The 20,130-nt window shown below is 47.1% G+C and overlaps 1 protein-coding gene across 2 annotated transcripts in view; it reads right to left on the minus strand.

Moving 5' to 3' along the window:
• Nucleotides 1–1,124: 1,124 nt before the first annotated feature.
• Nucleotides 1,125–20,130, minus strand: part of ADIPOR1 (adiponectin receptor 1) — a 30,758-nt gene continuing 11,752 nt past the window's right edge. Inside the window, exons 3-9 of one of the 2 annotated variants that reach the window (XM_061587583.1) lie at nt 19,042–19,269; nt 15,268–15,384; nt 14,906–15,077; nt 8,281–8,467; nt 6,285–6,472; nt 3,712–3,905; nt 1,125–1,960 (exon numbers count right to left, since the gene is read on the minus strand). In XM_061587583.1, coding sequence (XP_061443567.1) covers nt 1,832–1,960; nt 3,712–3,905; nt 6,285–6,472; nt 8,281–8,467; nt 14,906–15,077; nt 15,268–15,384; nt 19,042–19,182 — 1,128 coding nt within the window. In that variant the 5' untranslated portion in view covers nt 19,183–19,269 and the 3' untranslated portion in view covers nt 1,125–1,831. Of the gene's footprint in view, nt 1,961–3,711; nt 3,906–6,284; nt 6,473–8,280; nt 8,468–14,905; nt 15,078–15,267; nt 15,385–18,872; nt 19,017–19,041; nt 19,270–20,130 lie in introns of those variants that run through there. The other variant, XM_061587584.1, reaches the window with a different exon arrangement.

A 20,130-nucleotide genomic window follows, 5' to 3' on the forward strand; every position in this document is an offset into this window, starting at 1 on the left:
AAAACCGTATGGAGGGCACCAGGTTGGCGGAGGCTGAACTGGAGAGTAGAGCAAGCCGACCTGACCCAGCCAAGGCACACGTTCCAGTAGAGCTCAGACAAGCGCGCTTGCGTCTTCCCTGCTAATTATCAGAGCCTTCCAGAGCACGCAAACCTCGGTTGCCAGGATCACAGATTTAACTACCCAACACGTAGCACTTTGCTTCCTACACGAGTCAGAAAAGGGATGTGGGAGCGAAGGTCCACCTCCTAAGCGAGGCCCCACTCCCGAATACTTGCTGGAAAGGAAAGAATGCCCTCCTGGGACCAGACTGCGCATATGGAAAGAACCAAACAGGGGAAGGGAAATGAAGAGCTCGTTCTTCCTAACCTACAGCAAATAGGACATGGACTCCCCCAGCAGATGCAGAATCTCATTAAAGGGCTGGAGAAATTTAAGGAGGTTGTTTCCTGGGAATACCAAGAGGGGAAAACTCTTTGTGAGCAAATCATGTGCCAGTGGGCCAGGCAACCTACGGGGCCCTCCACCTCCCATCAGCCCCCAGCCAGCATGTCCAATAGTCAAGGGTGGCGGGAGTTGTGGGCCCAGAAACATCTGGAAGGGCACCATGGATACCCCAGCCCTGCAGTATGTGATCAATACGGAACATTGGATCAGCCTGGTAAGGCCACTTCAGGCAGAGGGGCTGGGGTAAGAAGTAGCTGATCTGCCAGAGGCCACTTCCTCTACCACTTCCTGCCGCAATGCTGAAGCCAGGGCAAGCATCCACCTCTGGCCTTCGTCTTGCTCTCCCACCTTCCAGCAACCATCCTCTCTCATTGCACAAATGGCTTTTAAAAACAACAACAAACGCTCAGGAGCTTCAGAAACAGTTTGCAATGCACTGCGCAAGGGGCCGATTTAGGAAACCTGGGCTGGACTGCAGCTGCAGAGAAGGTGGATGCTTGTGCAGTAACGCTGCACTCCTGTCCAATGACCGGTGTGCAAAAAATATGCTCAAGTAGCCATACCTGTAAGCGCTGTGGGACGATGCTTTGGACAGGGAGAAGCCCGTCAAATCCTTGCAGCCAGGAAAGATACCCGTGGGCATCTAAAACTGGACTCCTGAACTACCCAGCCTTCAACAGCTTCAGACCTTTTTATTTCAGTCACACCTTGACATAAAAGCCACAGCGGCTCTGCAGTCCCCTAAATGAGAACTCCCCCACCAGCAACACTACAAACGGCTCTCCAATAAGCTGGAGGAATAGATAGTGCCTCTTCTCTCCCTTTAAAGCTCAATATTAAATATTAAATACTCTCATTTTAGGCATACATCACTTTGTCGAGAAAGACAAAATTTAAGTGAGAATGGCCCCATGCCTCCCCCTCCAAGCACCCCTGCAAATGAGCTGCGATTGCCCCGCCATACCAATACAATGTCTCCTGCAGATACAGAGGGGAAACAAGGCATTTGGAAAGTCTCTTCAAGCACGGGGTAGGTTTGCAGCATCACAGAGTAGGGGGGGTTTTGTGCCAGGTGCCAGAATTTCTTTCATGTCCAGAAAATCCCAATGTTATTCCTGTGAGGGCAACTCGTTTGCCAAAAAGGGGCTGAGGGCTAGAGACACTTCCGCCCAGTGGAGACAGTTGGCAAGGCAAGCCACCCCACCCTCATCCGTCCCACCTGAGGGGGAAAAAAAGCCAGGAACAGCCATTGCCAACTTTTCTAAGTTTCTGGTTTTTGTTTTTTTTTTAAAAAAAAGACGTTCAGAGTCTTCTTTTGATTTTAGCAAAGAAGTTTTTTTAAAAAAGCACTTGGGGAAGCGTGTACTAAAGTCTTCTGCGGTCCTCAGAGAAGTGAGTCATCAGTACATCCTCCTTCAAGTCCGTAACGGAATTCCTGCAAGTTGGAGACTCCGTAGAAGTGGACAAAGGCTGCAGCCACCACAAGCACGTGAAAGATCTGGTGCGACTGGAACTGTGAGAAATACAAGAGCAGCATTATAAGGCTAGACAGCGGACACCGTTCTGGCAAGAGAGAATCTTCTGCTGGGCCATCTCGCTATAGAAGGTGTGGGGGAAACTCTGACCCTTCCGATGTTGCTGAACTACAATGTCCATCACCCTGGTCATTGGCAGCAACATCTGGAAGAGCAAAGGTTCCCCACATCTGTGCTTCATGGTCAGCAAAAATCCACTGCCCTTTGAAAAGCCACATGTATTTAAAAAACTGGGGTGGCATCTCCTGGTCCACACTTACAATCTTCTTATAAAGGAAATGTCTGAAAAGGCTTGTCTGGGATCAGTCTGCCACTTTAAACTTCCTATTCAAGAGGAAGTTGAGTATATATAGCAGGGAAGGGGGGGAATAACTGATGGCCCTCCAGATGTTGTTGGACTCCAACTCTCAGCAGCACAAGCACGATGGCCAGGGATGATGGCAGCTCTAGTCCAGCAACATCTGGAGGGCCAAAGCCCTCCCCCCCCCCAAATCCTTGCTATAGAGAATCTCATTTTTTAAAGCTTTTGGTGAAGGATCAACAGGTTGATATGTTTTTGGTAAACCTGAGTTAGGTCGTATCAGTTTGTTCTGCTTTCTTGGATGGTTGTGCTGGGTGGGGGTGATGGGAGTTGTACTCCAAAAACATTTGCAGGGCACCAGGTTGGCGAAGGCTGGTCAAGAGGAACACAGCAGCCTGTGTGCATGCGGTGAAAGAGTGTTTAAGGAGGGGAGGCAGAGAAACAGCCCGCTCTGAAGCTCCCAGGGCACACCTCCCTGCTGTTGCACCTGGGTAGCAGTTCCAGTCCCAGGATCGGGTTACACGTTATAGATGTAGCAGGCAACCTGCTGCTCAAAAAGGTACACGAACATGAACACGAACACGAACACGAACACACACACACACACACACACACACACGTTTTGCTGGGTGCATTCCACAAAAATACACAGCAAGTCCAATTGTGGCTCCCCACTGTGTTTTCAGAGTGTACATACTATATAAAAAAAGATGCACATATTCTTACTAAAACAGAGAGGCAGTATAGTGCAGTGGTTAGAGTGTTGGATGAGGACCTGGGAGACCCGGGTTCAAATCTCCATGAAGCTCACTGGGTTATCTTGGGCCAGTCACTGTCTCTCAGCCCAACCTACCTCACAGGGTTGTTGTGAGGATAAAACAAGGAGCAGGAGAAAGAACCATGTACACCACGGTGAGCTCCTTGGAGGAAAGACAGGAGATAAATGTAATAAATGAATAATTAAAATGGTAACTTGTAACATGAACCCTCAATCAGAAGAGAGTACGTCCTAAACCCAGGGTCCCCATCATGGAGTGCTCCAGATGTTGCTGGTTTCCAACTCCCATCAGCCTCAGCCAGCATGGCTAATGGCCAGGGATGATGGGAGTTGCAGTTCAACGTCCAGAGGGCACCATGTTAGCTACTCCTGTCGTAAGCATTAAAGCAGTTGCATTTACTGATGCACCCTTGGTCGGCTGACACTGCCCCTGCAATTTTATTTTTATTTATTTGGGTATTTCTACACTGCCTTTCATGTAGCATTAAAAAAAAAAATACAACGAAGATGGTGAAAAAGAGAGCAACAATGACTCCCCCACACACACACACACAACCTCTTAATGACTTGACTGGGTACCCTTGGAACTGTCACAGCAACCACATCAGATGACAGTTCCCCCTCCCTGCCCGCCCCCAGGTTCCTCTTACCCAGATATCAAACTTCCCAGGAAAGAAGCGCTCAGGAATTCGGGCGGCATAGAGCCCGGCTCCCGTGATGTACATCACAGCCATGAGGAAAAACCAGCCCATCTGGCCCACGGTGGTGGCTTTTACAAACCCTTCTGCTATGGTGAAATGCATGGTGGGCACCACACCACTCAGCCCCAGTCCAAGGAACACCCCTGTGAAAGGAACAGAGAGGTCTCAGTCAGTATTCAGAGCGGAACGCACCTGAAATCAGCTGGCCATTGGGGCCACGGAGGGACATCTGACGCTGCTTGCTTAATGGGACAACAACACTACTGATGCATCCTTGGAGTTCCTGGATCAGGCCACAGGTGGCCCAACTGGTCCAGCTTCCTAATGGCCAACCAGGTGTCTATTATGGGAGTTCACTCTGTCCACTTGTGATTCCCAGACATGTATTCATAGAATCATAGCATATTAGAGTTGGAAGGGGCCTATGAGGCCACCTAGTCCAACCCCCTGCTCAATGCAGGAATCCAAATCAAAGCATTCCCGACAGATGGCTGTCCAGCTGCCTCTTGAATGCCTCCAGTGCCGGAGAGCCCATTGCCTCTCTAGGTAATTGGTTCCATTGTCGTATGGCTCTAACAGGAAGTTTTTCCTGATGTCCAGTCAAAATCTGGCTTCCTGCAACTTGAGCCCATTATTCCGTGTCCTGCACTCTGGGATGATCGAGAAGAGATCCCGGCCCTCCTCTGTGTGACAACCTTTCATGTACTTGAAGAGTGCTATCATATCTCCCCTCAGTCTTCTCTTCTCCAGGCTAAACAGGCCCAGTTCTTTCAGTCTCCTCATACAGCTTAGTTTCCAGTCCCCTGATTTGGAGGCGGAAGGGCTTTGAATCATAGAATCATAGAATAGTAAAGTTGGAAGGGGCCTATAAGGCCATCAAGTCCAACCCCCTGCTCAATGCAGGGATCCAAATGAAAGCATTCCCGACAGATGCCTGTCCAGCTGCCTCTTGAATGTCTCCAGTGTTGGAGAGCCCACCACCTCTCTAGGTCATTGGTCCCATTGTCGCATGGCTCTAACAGGTAGGACGTTTTTCCTGATGTTCAGTGGTATTCGTGGTATTCATAGACAAACTGCCTCCAACAGCGGAGGTGGAACACAGCCATCCTGTCTTGTAGTCACGGATGGCCTTCTCTTCCGCCAGGAATTGGTCTAATCCTCTTTTAAAGCCATCCAAACCAGTGGCCAATCACTACATCTGTGTGGGAGTGAATTCCATAGCTGAATGATGCACCGTGTGAAGAAGGACTTTGTTTTGTTTGTCCTGAATATTCTAACATTCAGCTAACACTTCTGGATCTGGCTAACACCCACCGTATCTTGTGAACGTGTGTGTGGAACAACAAAAGCAAAGCAAAAGTAGCCAATGTTGGGGAGGTGGGTTGGATCCCCACAAGTTTAGTATCTCTCAATCACTTTCGTGCTGGAGCCTTTTAAGCTTGAAATGTGAAAATCTGAATCATGCATTCAGTGGCGGCTCTGGGGACCAAACTACAGTTCACGCTTGTTCCACTCCAGGTGCAAATGCGCAAAGACATTATAAGCGACAAACAATTTATCTTTACTTACTTATTTATTTAATTATTAAATTCATGTCCCGCCTTTCCTCCCAGAAGGAGCCCAAATTGCACATCAGTTTGACCACCTCTTCTATTCTCTCCCACCCTTTTTTTTTATAAAACAAAATCCCTTTTGCAGTTCCTTTTACAGAAACATGAGCGTTACTACCCACAAGTAGTTCCAATTTTCCCCCTGAAATGCATTTCCATCTCCATGACTTCTCTGGCTTAGTTTAAGTCAGCCTTTGCCAACCTAGTGCCCTCTGTCAAAAATAGCTAACTTTGAGTTAAAGTTGGTCAAGCTAAAATGGTTCAACCAGAGGGAATTCTGGCAGCTTTGTTGATCCCTGGGATACTCTGCTGGAGAAGTCCAAGGCTCAGTGTCAGACAGGCAATTTGCAAATGTCAAGAAGATGCAACTGAACCTTAGCTGTTATCTCTTATCTGCTTCCTGAGATCAAAGTCAGGGAGAGGGGGTATTGCAGATCAGGACTGCTGGGTGGGACTGTCTAGCCCCCCCTTATCTTCAAAGGAGGTGATCACGGAAGGGGTGCCTAGGATGGCTAATGGAGGCCCCTCCCTGTTGCCAGCTAAACCCCATAAAATGAAGGATGATCCTTCACTTACCTTCCACCTGAGTTGGACTACAACTCCCAGCACCTGGAGGGGGGGCTGAAGTTCAAAGGATATGGAGGGCACCAGGCTGGCAAAGGCTGGCTTAAGTGATAAATAGGCACCAAGGGCAAGAGTTTTTTATTATTTATTTTATTTATTATTTGATTTATATGCTGCCCTTCCTTCCAGCAGGAGCCCAGGGCGGCAAACAGAAATGCTAAAAACACTTTAAAACATCATTAAAAGACCTTAAAATACATTAAAACGAAACAATGGTAAAAACATTTTTTAAAAGCTTTTTAAAAAAAAAAAAAAAGGGTTCACAACGTTGACAGAGAGCTGCCCTACCTGCCCTTGTCTGCCTGTGCTTGGGCGTCGCAAATCGGTCCCACTGTGCCACGATGATTGCTGAGATCCCCAGCGCACATACAATGGAGAGGTAGATCAGCTGAGGCTGTGGAGAACAGTAGAAAGAGTAGTAGAGCCAGGGGACAAAGCTCCCCATGATCAGCAGAGCTATCCCAGAATAATCCAATCTAGGAAGCAAAGGGGGGGAAGAGACAGAGCACAGTGAGAGGCAGATGACACATTCTGGAAGTGGGAAGTTTGCTTTTAGGTTTGTTTCAGTGAACGGGACAGAATCGATTTCTACAAGGAAGTTGTCGTGGATCTGAGTACTGCACAAATACCTACATTTCAGTGGCAGGGACGGCAAGACACAGACAGGAAAAGAGGAATGTGATGTTCCCACTATAAGGATGCCCAGATTCAGAGTTAAAATTTGCCTTTGGGTTCATGAGCAGAAACATTGCCAGGGAGGTGCATTTTGCCTGCATGTGCCGAACTAAACCTCCAAGACCAGCTCTGGAGAATTCTTTGTTTTTCTTACGCATATGTCAGTCTCATGTACACAACAACGAATACTGGTAGTGCAGCATGTGCTAGAGCAGCCTTTGCCAATCTGGCGCCCTCTCAGTGTGTTGGCCAACAACTCCCACCAGCCCCAGCACCATATGGCCACGCTGGCTGGGGCTGAAGGGAACTGGAGTCCAAGACATCTGGAGGGCACCAGCTTGGCGAAGGCTGTGCCACCAGACTGCAGGGCGGGTAAGCAGCAAGGGGGAAGAGCCTGTGGGCCCTCCAGATGCTGCTAGCCTCCAGCTCCCCTCCGGCCTGGGCAGCACGGCCAGTGGCGAGGAACGAGGAGAGCAGGAGTCCAGCAACATCAGAAAGGCCGCAGGCTCCCTGTCCCTGTCTTACGGTTTTCTGCCCTGAGCCCTGACTTTAACCTTTGTACCTCCTAACTAGGTAGAAGCTAAACACGCACACACACCACTGTTGCTCCCTGGTTATCTGCATTTTCAAGGAGAAACAAATGAAAAATGTCACCATGGACCAAGAAACGATGGTTTGCAAGCATCTGCCAGGCACAACAGGTACGATAAATAAATTCTGTAAACTGGTGCCATATAAAAAGCTTCGGTAGGGGCTTCCATAGAAGCATCATATCATAAAAGCAGGCGTAGCTATTTCTAACATACTAAAACCTGGCTGTTGTATCAGGGGTGGAGAACCTCAGGCCAATATGCTCAAGGTGGCCCTCCAGCCCTATCAATCTGGCCCTCAGGAAACTCTCTGAGCTGCAACTCCTCCTCACCAGCCTTGCTCCACACCCTCCTCAACTGATCTTGCCTGGCTGGAATGTGACCTTGAATGGTCGTTAACACCTCTTACCTGCCTAAACAGAAAGAGGGGTAGGTGTGTGTGTGTGTGTGTGTGTGTGTGTGTAGAAACATCTGACTTTCACATGGTAGAAAGGCAAGCTTCCTCTCTTGTTGTTTTGCCTCTGGCCTCACCCACCACTGGCAGAGGACCTCTGAAAGGTTCCCCGCAAGGGAATACGGCCCTCAGGCAGCAGTGGCCGATGGCTCCATGTCAGTGGAATCTGCTCCAGATTTTAGTCCAAACTTTCACCTTGGACAGCTCCTTGAAAATTCAGACTAGAACCTGGAGCAGATTCTGCTGCCCCACTGACATGGAGCCGCCAGCCACCACTGTCCTCAGGGTGCAAAAACAAGGTGGTGAACAGGCAGCCCTCCAGATATCGTTGGACTCCAAGTCCCATCAGCCTGAGCCAGGATGGCCAATACTCATGGATGATGGGAGATGAAGTCCAGCAACGTCTGGAGGGCCACATTGTTTCCACTCCCAGTGGGCAAGTCATTCCCTCCGTGCCCCCCCCAGTTTTATCTGATATTTCAGAAATAAAGAGGAATTAGGAGAATAGGGTCCTTGGAACAAGACTGCTTCTCGTCAAACCTGACTTGCATCCCAGTTAACTTACTTGGAAAACGTCCGAGACACCTTTTCTGAATGACAATAGACGGTATGGAAAAGCCAGGAAAAGCTGAGACACAGCACAGCTCCGAGGAAAAACATCCCAAAGACCACCTTCTCCTGAAGAGGGGCCATAAAGTACATATTCGGCCTGAGCATGGTCAAAATCCCCAGGCACAGAAACAGCACGAAACCTGAAATGGGAACACAGAGCAGAGAGAGATCGAGAGATCACCCCTGTTGATCCCAGGACCAAAGAGTCCCCAACACAGCCTTCGCAACCTGGTGCCCCCCTGCTGTTTCGGACTCCAACTCCCATCAGCCCCAGCTAGCACAGGTGTGCTAGCTGAGGCAAAACAGCTGAATACTGCTTACCGTGAAAACCCTATTAATAGGGTCGCCATAAGTCGGGATCAACTTGAAGGCAGTCTATTTTCCATTTTTTTCATTGCCCAAATCTCAAATTCTGGACATCAGACACAGTGTCAAATACTCCATATTAGTCACTGGAAATTATTCAATGATTATTTTTCCCCAAAGAGGCATGACTACCCACTTTTGCCTTCAAGATCTCATTTTTGCCATTACATACTAAGATTGAGGAGCAACAGGCCTACCTCTATGGCTGCCTTTGCCAACCTAGTGCCTTCCAAACATTTTGGACGACAATATAGCCATGCTGGCTGCGGCCGATGGGAGTTGTTGTCCAAAACATCCGGAAGGCGCCAGGTTGGCCAAGACTGGTTAGGTCATTTCTAGATGGGAAACGTTTGGAGGGTTATGCTTTGACGTAGGACGACTAACACCTACCAGCCACACGGGGGCAGTATCAACCCCCATGCCAATAACTGCTAACGAAGGCAGTGGACCAGGGACTAGTAGATTGGCACAAGCAACACAGTCCAAAACAGAAACTGCAGCAAATAAAACCCAATGCAAGTTGGCACCGCGCCCTTCTCTTCCCCCACCAGCCACATCATTCAGCTGGGAGTGACGGGATACCGTATCAGTTGTCATTGCAAGTATGACTCTTCCGGGACAAGATATCCCAATTTCATTGGACAATATACACCAGTGAGCCAGTCCCAGGCCTGATAATGGCAATTTATTCTTCAGATTGAGAAGTCTGCCTGTATAGCACTCATCATACATGCCAAGCCTGACCAACTGACTGTTTCAAATAAATTCAGCCACCTTAGCAGAGAGATGGGGTGCCTGCAGCCCTCTATATACTGGTGAGCTCCCATCATCTCTGGCCATTGGCCGTGGTGGCTGGGGATGATAGGAACTGAAGGCCGACAACATCTAAAGGCCCACAGCTTCTCTGCTCCTGCCTTAGGTTGCCAAGGTTTCTTCCAAATCCCGGCTATTGGAACAATAAATCTACACACAGCGCACAGCATCACCAGGGAAAAGTGGGATGGGATTTCCAGTCTCCTTGTTAGGAGGGGGTTGAGAGCACTGAGCTGTTCACACGCAAACGGTTCGATCCTCAGCATCTTGAGGGAGGGCTGGGAACGTTCCCCATCTGAAATCCTGGAGAGCTTCCAGGTGGTCTGTTCATTGAGCATTCATCCTGACTTGTTTGCAGGGAGTTACCCCACACTTTCTGATGCATGTTCCCACCACTTTGTTTATTCCTACAAGCCCAATCCTTCTGGGGAAGCAGCAGCTGGTGTAGCACAGTGGGGAGGAGGGCCTGGCTGGGAGTCCAGAGTCTGTGAGTTCAAATCCCCGCTCGTGTCTCCTGGGCGTCAAGGGCCAGCTAAAGATCACCCCACAGGGAGTGGCTCAGGGGCTATGTGCCCTGCCACCTGTGCAGCCGTGGGCAAGTGGCATAGTCCCAAGGAGCCCAGTTGCCCCCCAGCTGGTAGTTGCGGACAAGGAAGGGGCTGGCTTGTGCAGATATATGGCAAGCTGAGCAGGCCCTAGCCAGCTGGGGAGGACTAGCCTCAGAGAGAGGCAATGGGAAACCCCCTCTGAATACCGCTTACCATGAAAACCCTATTCATAAAGTAGCCATAAGTTGGGATCGACTTGAAGGCAGTCCATTTCCATTTTTTCTGGGGAAGCAGGTTTGCTGTGTAAGACCTCCTAAATCAACTTTAACTATGAAACCTGAGTTTGCCAAGTATGGAACTGAGCCCCACCTGAAAATAGTGACAGTCTGGAAGGGCCTTCAGTGCCAGCAATATTGAAACAGATGAATCAAGACTCCAACTCCGAATAAGGTGACTTCCTATGAATCTGACTCATCATCACAGGAAGCAGAGATGTAGATAAAGGTGTAAAACTTATAAAAGCTCTCTACGCAGTGGTATTTCACTTCAGAACTACCCTGTTATCATCAGGCGTGCCTTCCTGGGAAGAGGCTTCCCTGTCACTGGCAATATGAGTACGCCTTCTGATAGATATCACCTTTGTTGCTTGAGCCACCAGCACATACTTGAAATCAACTGGTATTCACCGGTAAGTAGCAGCTGTGCAGGCTCTGAACACTGGCATGTCCCTCAGTCATGTTAAGTCTGCAGGGCAAATGGCATGACTAATCTCCCTAGAGTGGAGGCCAGGTTGTGGGACACCTGTTGATATTAAGATAATTCTTTAGTACATAAAAGGCCTTGTTCAGTCACCTTTCCTGGCCAGCTGTGTGGCAACAGGATAGCACAAGTTTTCCCCAATCTGTTGGCTCTCTGGATGCTGTTGGACTACAACTCCCATCAGCCCTCAGCCAGCAGGACCACTGGGGAGTTGTGGTCCAGCAACATCTGGAGGGCAACAGGTTGCGGAAATGTGGAATCGCAGGTTAAAAAAGGAAAACAAACAGCATGTGACTTGATAAAGAAGCTTTGATGGCGATGGGGAAATCTGCCATTTACAGCACCCATTCAGGTCACAAAAATGCTAACTAACCTCCACTGACCCAGAAATATTTATGGAAAGACCACTAAATTAGAATTATAGTAAGAATTATGTTCTTAAAATAATTTTATGCTCTTCACAAGAACATAAGAAGAGCCTGCTGGATCAGGCCAGTGGCCCATCTAGTCCAGCATCCTGTTCTCACAGTGGCCAACCAGGTGCCTGGGGGAAGCCCGCAAGCAGGACCCAAGTGCAAGAACACTCTCCCCTCCTGAGGCTTCCGGCAACTGGTTTTCAGAAGCATGCTTCCTCTGACTAGGGTGGCACAGCACAGCCATCACGGCTAGTAGCCATTGATAGCCCTGTCCTCCATGAATTTGTCTAATCTCCTTTTAAAGCCATCCAAGCTGGTGGCCATTACTGCATCTTGTGGGAGCAAATTCCATAGTTTAACTATGCGCTGAGTAAAGAAGTACTTCCTTTTGTCTGTCCTGAATCTTCCAACATTCAGCTTCTTTGAATGTCCACGAGTTCTAGTATTATGAGAGAGGGAGAAGAACTTTTCTCTATCCACTTTCTCAATGCCATGCATAATTTTATACACTTCTATCATGTCTCCTCTGACCCGCCTTTTCTCTAAACTAAAAAGCCCCAAATAAGGGCTGTAAGGTTAGCAGTTGAATTTACAGGTGTGGCAGAGAAGAATTATACATTAATCTATTCAATTATTCCCACAAGTGGGAACTGGGCTGAGGGCCCCCTAGGCAGCTTAAAATCAAAAGTACAAATTACACAACCAAATGCAATAAAAATCCAGGAACATAAAAAACAAGTAAACCAGGAGAAGAGGCGTCAGCACATTAAAACAAAACTAAGACTACAATGGGAAGAATTCAGCACAGCACAATAAACTTCTCGGAATAAACAGGTATTAAGAACACACCTGAAGGTTATAAGAAAGGGGGGCATCTGAGCGTCTTGGGGGGGCAGGGGCCATAGTCTTGAGCACTGCAACCCAAAAAAGCCTGCTCTCTCCAATTTCCGGAATGGTATCCACTAAAGCAGAAGCAGCCAATATGGTATCCATCATCCCCGAACACTGCCCATGCTGGCTGGGGCTGATGTGAGTTGGCATCCAAAACAACACCTGGAGGGCACCACTTTGGCTACTCCTGCACTGACAGCTAAGACCATCTCAGTCCCAAAGCCTGAACCCAGACTGGAAAAGATCCAAACAATAACCATTTCTCCCATGAAAAAGTGGAGAGACTGGCAGTCAAACTAAGTAGACTAAGCAAAGGATGGGGAAGCTGTAGAGCGCACCCCCCCATTGCTGGGACTGATGCGAGTTGGGAGTCCTACCACATCTAGAGGGATATAGGGCCCCCATCCTTGGACTGAACCCATTTTATGCTCTCGTTAATGGAGGCATGAGCCACGCAACTGCAACTGAAGCTTTGGTGATAAGACCCCCAGGATTCCAGAAAACTCAGTGGGGCCTATCACTCCAATCTGTGTACACCTCGTATCTGTTGTCATTTAATGCCTCCTGTAAGCCAATGTGCAAAGTCCCTGAGCTAGTCTGAAGGATATCAAATCCTAGAAATAAGCCAGTACAAAGGCTAAAGTAGTAAAATAAAACACTAGGCACGTGGATACCCAGAGACCTATGGAAGTTACCATGTCTGCCCTGTCACAGTCCAACAAAATGATGGTCCGCAGTAACAGACTGGGGAGAGGGAAAGTGTTATAAGCGATTCCATTCCAATGCCCTTGCCCATGGGGAGGGCTGTGGCTCAGTGGCAGAGCATCTGCTTGGCATGCAGAAGGGCCCAGGTTTACCCCCTGGCGCCTCCAAGGAAGTATATATGCCTGAAGCCTTGCACAGCCCCTGCCAGTCAGTGTACACAACACTGAGCTAGATGGACCAATGGTCTGATTCGGTATAGGGCAGCTTCCTCTGTTCCTATGCCCAGTTATGTGAAGGAAATTGAATGGAAATGGACTGCCTTCAAGTCGATCCCGACTTATGGCGACCCCATTAACATGAATTTCATGGTAAGCGGTATTCAGAGGGGGTTTACCATTGCCTCCCTCTGAGGCTAGTCCTCCCCAGCTGGCTAGGGTCTGCTCAGCTTGCCACAGCTGCACAAGCCAGCCCCTTCCTTGTCCGCAACTGCCAGCTGGGGGGCAACTGGGCTCCTTGGGACTATGCCGCTTGCCCACGGCTGCACAGGTGGCAGGGCACGTAACCCCTGAGCCACTCGCTGTGGAGGTGATCTTTAGCTGGCCCTTGACACGCAGGAGACACGAGCAGGGATTGGAACTCACAGACTCTGGACTCCCAGCCAGGCTCTCCTCCCCATTGTGCTGCTGTCATGTGCCTCCAAGTTGACTACAACTTATACCGGCCACATGAATCAGTGACCTCCAAGAGCATCTGTCATGAACCATCCTGTTCAGATCTTGTAAGTTCAGGTCTGTGGCTTCCTTGATGGAATCAATCCATCTCTTGTTTGGCCTTCCTCTTTTTCTACTCCCTGCTGTTTTTCCCAGCATTATTGTCTTTTCTAGTGAATCATGTCTTCTCATTATGTGTCCAAAGCATGATAACCTCAGTTTCATCATTTTAGCTTCTAGTGACAGTTCTGGTTTAATTTGTTCTAACACCCAATTACTTGTCTTTTTCGCAGTCCTCGGTATGCGCAAAGCTCTCCTCCAACACCACATTTCGTTTATTAATTAACTAAATTTATATCCCGCCCTTCCTCCCAAGAGAGCCCAGGGCGGTAAACAACAAGCAATAAAATATCTTAAAAACAATTCATATGCAGAGTGGGATTAAGGTCTAATTAAATAAAAGGCTTGTTGGAAGAGGCAGGTTTTCAGGAAGCGCTGAAACGTCAACAGAGACAGTGCCTAATAGGGGACGGAATTCAGGAAACTGCCTTACTATTGGGTTCATTTAGTGTAGCACTGTCTACACTGATTGACAGCACCTGTCCAGGATTTCAGACATTCCTAGCTCTACCTGGAGATGCCGCGGATTGAAGCTGAGACCTTCTGCATGCAAAGCGGATAATCTGCCACTGAGCTATGACTCTCCCCCCCTCCTGCAATATTCCAAATTATTCTTATAACTGTGAGGCTACAGAAAGGTGGAAACTCTCTGCACCAAGGCAGGATCCATTTATGTTTACATAAAAAAGTATATATTATAAATATTTGGTTTAAAAATTCCTAGGGCCAATCACAAAAAGTGATTAAAAAAAGATACAGTCTCAATTATTAAAATGGACTATAACCTGGTTATTCCTTTAACAGATTCCCAACCTGATGTCCTCCAGGTGTTTTGAACTACAACTGCCATTGGCATAGGTGTGCTGGCTGAGGCTGATGGGAATTGTAGTCGAAAACATCCGGAAGGCCCCAGGCTGAGCGAAACAATGTCCTCCACCATCCACACCATGTGTCACAAAAAGGGGTTGCCTTCAACTAACTTAGGCACCACTAAGAGCAGACCTGCAGAAGTCAATGAACCTAAGTTAATCATGTCCATTAACTTCAACTCCGAGTCTACTCCAAGTAGGACTAACATGGATTATCACCCATGGAATCCCCAAGTTAACTCCATGACAAAGAAAACACCCAGTTATTTGTCCGCCATTTTGATCTTGGGATGGGCACATTTATCTGGGGTTGGGACCTTTCAAGCAGGGAAAACAAACCCTTCCATAGCGTTAGGGTAGAAACCAGAGAGCAAGAGTCACCTAGCAAGTGTGTCCAGATGTTGCCGGTCTCCGTATGTATGCGGAAAATACTCTTGAAGCAGGCTCTGAACGACGGCATGGGGGGCCGATGCCCGTGGAGGAGGTAATCGTTATCTTTCAGCCAGTCGGGCAGCACATCATAGGGAATGACCCTCCAGCGACCTTCCCAGACCTGCAACACACCAAACCGCGCAGGCAGTTATTATCTGGGAGCTCTTTGGCACAAGGGGGGGTGATCTTCCGTTCCAAGGCAAGAACGGACAAGCTCGCCAGCACCTTCATTAACCTCCCTTGCGCAACAGAGTTCTGCAGCTGAAGTAATGACAGCCCAGAGTACCAATAGAGGGCCAACCCAACAATACCTTATATACAAATTCTTCCATCTTCTCCATCGCATGATGAGCCTGCAAAGGGAGGGTCAGCACCCGCACCTCCTCTTCCTCCTCCTCTGGCGCTGCTGGGCATGGCTGGTCTTGAGCCTAGGAAGAGAGATTTCTCAAACCCAGGCAAGAGGGCGGATTGAAAATGCTCTGGGAAAGGTTTTTCACAAAATTTCAAACACTTTTTTTTTTTTTTTGCACAAAGCTTGCGCGGAGGTGAGATTACATCTGGTCTTATCGGGCACTCGTCCTGATTTGCTCGCAGGGTGTTTACATGCCTTCCCATGAGTCATTTTTCACCCCACACTTTCTGGAGTGTGTGTGTGTTTGTTTGTTTATTCGTTCATTCATTACATTTGTATACCACCCTATAGCCGAAGCTCTCTGGGCAGTTTACAACAATTAACTGTCAGCGTATTTGTGGTGCTAGGGTGACAGAGCATTTCAATCCACTTCAACTGCACAAAGCTAAAGTTCCAGTATTCGCTCAAACCCCTCCCACAAAATGCAGACAGCCTAGAAGCACCCAAAGACCAAAGAACAACCGATACCTGTACTAATTTGTAATGCATTGTCTAATTAAATTTGAGAAGAGGGGGCTCAGATGCTGGGGAGAGAGGCATGCCCCACACTTCCATGGGCCACTCCAGACTGTGGTTTTTTTGAGGGGGTCAGGCCTATTCTGCAACATGTCATTGATGCAAAAATTAGTGCACGATTAGTGATGGATTTATACTGGACCATCCACACATCATTCCTATTTTATTCATTGTTCTGCAATGCTTTCCCAATGTTACCACATTATTGCTGTCTGACTACCCAAGGGCTATAGCACAACAAAGGTGGAACAAAAATAATAATAATCTGGAACATTTGTAGTGTAAAAAGTTGCAGGATTTCAGCAGGAAGTTACTTGCAATGGCTGGAAACGAAGTGGCAGCCCTGCCCTGAAACTTTGCCAGGTACAAACAGTATTGAAAGCACACGTAATGGCCCTGATACCATCATGAGCACAGATCACAAACACACAATAAAAAGGATGTATAGAGGGGATCTAAAGTCTGTTTAAGCCCCAGACATGAAAAAGAGCATATTCCAAGGAATTTTCTTGGCTTCCGAGTTTTCTACAGAGCAGTATCCAAGGGCTGGAAACAGGTGTCAGGTAGTGCCTGGTAAACAATGAGAAGGAACTCAACCATCTCTCTAGTCACCTGTAGGGAACGCCCTCCATGACTGCTGGCACATGTAGCTCAACTGGTCAAACTTCATCGGAGCCAGATTTGCATTCAGAGAAAGGATGAAAGGTTTTTCCTCCTTACAACTAAGAGGGCAACTCAAATTGGCAACTCAGTTTCTCTTCCTGGCCAGAGCCCAGGAAACAAGCGCACAGCCTGCCAGAGCAGACCAGAAAAGGACAGGCTCTCCTTTTCATCCTTTCACCTCCCCCAACAGTGGTTTTGTGTCGAAGGCACGTTCACCTCCAGCTCAAAGCTCTGTTCAGCTGCATTCTCAGTGGAACAACGAAAAGAAGAGTGGTTTTCACTTGCAAGGAGAAGCGATGCTACTGGCGGAAGAAAAAACATATCCTAAATAGCATTGTCTGGACAGCTCTGCAAGTTGGCACACAGAGGAAGCCGGCAGCCTCACCAAGTTTTCCTGAAGACTCTCAGACCACTGCTTCAAAAGACTCTTGTTATGAAACCTGCATATTCCAGCTGCAAGAAAATATCACAGGAGTCGCTTTTACCTTGCACCTGGGCTTCCCGAACCTGCGGCCCTTCAGATGTTTTGGAGTACAACTGCCATCAGCCCCAGCTGGAGTTGCAGTCCAAAACGTCTGGAGGGCACCAAGATGAGGAAGTTATACTCAGCGATACTACTAGTTAATACTCAAGTTAATACTCAGCGATACTACTAGTTAATACTCAAGTTAATATTCAGCGATGCTACTAGTTAATACTCAATTTGTTTTATTTATTTATTTATTACATATATATATACCGCCCCATAGCCAAAGCTCTCTGGGCGGTTTACAGCAATTAAAAACAATAAAATCAAATATACAAATTTTAAAACACAAAAAACGATTTAAAAACACAAGTTAAAAAAAAACTTAAAGCAATTTAAAAACACATGCTAAAATGCATGGGAGAAGAGGAAAGTCTTGACCTGGCACCGAAAAGATAACAGTGTTGGTGCCAGGCACGCCTCATCAATGAGATCATTCCATAATTTGGGGGACACCACTGAGAAGGCCCTCTCCCTTGTTGCCAGACTCCAAGCTTCTACTAGTGCACAAAAGGGTTGAAATTGGATTGGAATGATCTGAGTTTGAATCTCTACTCAGTCATAAAGGTCACTGGATGACTCGCTTGCAGCCTGACCTACCTCACAAAGTCATTTTGAAAACAAAAAAGAACTGCTACCGTGTATGATGGAGCAGAGATGTGAACAATCAAGATGCTGCCCACGGGAGCCCTTTTGAGGGCCTAAAGGCAGGGGAGAAATTCTCTAGACAGTAATAATTTTTTAAAAATACGCCAAGATACATGATCCAGAACTCTGAAGAATCACTGCACCGCTTCACTAAATCAAAGTCAAACCTAGAGATCACACAAGCTCCCACTCTCCTGGCCAAGATTACAGCTACAAAGACGCCAACAGGATTCTCCGGTATATGTACGACTATTTGACAAGGATACTGCAAGAAGCTTAACACCTAGACTGAACACTGGGAAGCTTGTTTTTGGCCCTGCTTACACCATCACAAGGAGACTGTTGTTTAATGATTTCTCTGAAGCGGGGCCTTCTCTGTGGCACCAGCAACCCTCTGGAACTCCCCCTCCCCTCCCCCTTGCCGTACTGGAGGCACCAAATGTGATGACCTGCCAACAACAACTGAGGAGTCATCTGTCCCTACAGATTTCCCCCCAACTCACAAGGATGCTCTTATGTTTTGGCTTTTCCGGGATTTTATTTTTTATGCCTTTTAGTGTCATTGTTTCTCTCTCTTTCTCTCTCTCTCTGTGTGTACCTCTCTATTATATTATCTTTTTGTAAATCGCTTAGACTATTTTGTTATTAAGCCATATATAAATATATGAAATAAATAAATAGGGTATGTTCCCATCATAAATTCCGACGCATCTCTATGGAACAAGGTTTTCCTTTCTTTCTTCCGGCTGGAGAATATACATTTCCCTGAAGGGACAATACTTCAATCAATCCTGTCATGTTAGCATGATTTCATTTATTTATTTAGGTGTATAAACTGCTTAATGAAAGAGCTCTCTAAGCGGTGCGCAGATAAAAACACACAGCTAAGGTCCACAGAACAATATAAAAAATATACATAAAAACACCATAGTTAAAACAGTTAAAATCAGTAAAACATTTAAAGCAAACAAATTATGTTTCAGGGTAGGCTTGCCAACACAAAAAGGTTTTCAAGCAGGCATCTAAAACAATACAGTGAGGGTGCCTGCCTAACATCAATAGGTAGTGAGTTCCAAAGCGCAGGTGCTGCTACACTAAGATATTGACCTTTAAAAAAATTTTTTTAACTTGCTACCACATGGATAACCCACCTTTCCTCCAAGAAGCTCAAGGTGGTACCATGCATGGTTCTCCCCTTCCCCATTTTATCCTCACAACAACCCTGTAAAGTAGGTTACAAAGGAATTATTGTTAAAATGGTTTTAATACACAGATCTTTTGCATGAAAGGGTCTTAACAACTCTCTGGTGGGAAGCTTACATTGGCTGAATTGGTCGTCCTCTGGTCTCCTTTCTCTTCTAAGAGGGGTCCCAGCTCAGCTAGCTCCACAACTTCCCTTTCTCTGCCATTACTTGAAGGTCCATTCCCTTGGCTGGCTACTGATGCTTTACGGGACGACATCTGAGCAGCACAGACCCCAGACCTTCCCCTTCGCAAAAGCAGAGGATTACCAGCAGGTCTCTCCAGCACCCTGACGAATTCTCCTCACTAGGAACAAGAAGAACAAGTTAAGTTGTAAACCAGCTTGCTTCTAAAAAGATGTTTTACTCCACACACATATGGGTTGCTCCTCTTTGGCAAGCGTGGAAACTTTCCTTTCTTCCCTCAATGAACAGAGCTGTCAGCCAGTTAAAGACATGTCAGCTGATTAATTGCATAAGTTTCAATAAATTAAACCTGCACCACAGTAAAAAAAAATCCTTGGAGGTGAGGGAATGATTTCTTTGTTTACAGATGGTGTGCATGTATCACAGCAGAATAAAAGAGGCATCCCCTACACGAGAGAGGAGGAATTGTTGTTATGTGCCTTCAAGTCGATCACAACTTATGCCGACCCTATGAATCAGAGACCTCCAACAGCATCTGTCGTGAACCACCCTGTTCAGATCTTGTAAGTTCAGGTCTGTGGCTTCCTTTATGGAATCAATCCATCTCTTGTTTGGCCTTCCTCTTTTTCTACTCCCTTCCATTTTCCCCAGCATTGTTGCCTTTTCTAGTGAATCATGTCTTCTCATGATGTGTCCAAAGCAGGATAACCTCAGTTTCATCATTTTAGCTTCTAGTGACAGTTCTGGTTTAATTTGTTCTAACACCCAATTATTTGTCTTTTTCGCAGTCCATGGTATGCGCAAAGCTCTCCTCCAACACCACATTTCAAATGAGTTGATTTTTCTCTTACCCACTTTTTTCACTGTCCAACTTTCACATCTATACATAGAGATCGGGAATACCATGGTCTGAATGATCCTGACTTTAGTCTTCAGTGATACATCTTTGCATTTGAGGACCTTTTCTAGTTCTCTCACAGCTGCCCTCCCCAGCCCTAGCGTTCTTCTGATTTCTTGACTA

Source organism: Rhineura floridana, chromosome 10 (assembly GCF_030035675.1).
Source record: "Rhineura floridana isolate rRhiFlo1 chromosome 10, rRhiFlo1.hap2, whole genome shotgun sequence".
NCBI lineage: Eukaryota > Metazoa > Chordata > Lepidosauria > Squamata > Rhineuridae > Rhineura > Rhineura floridana.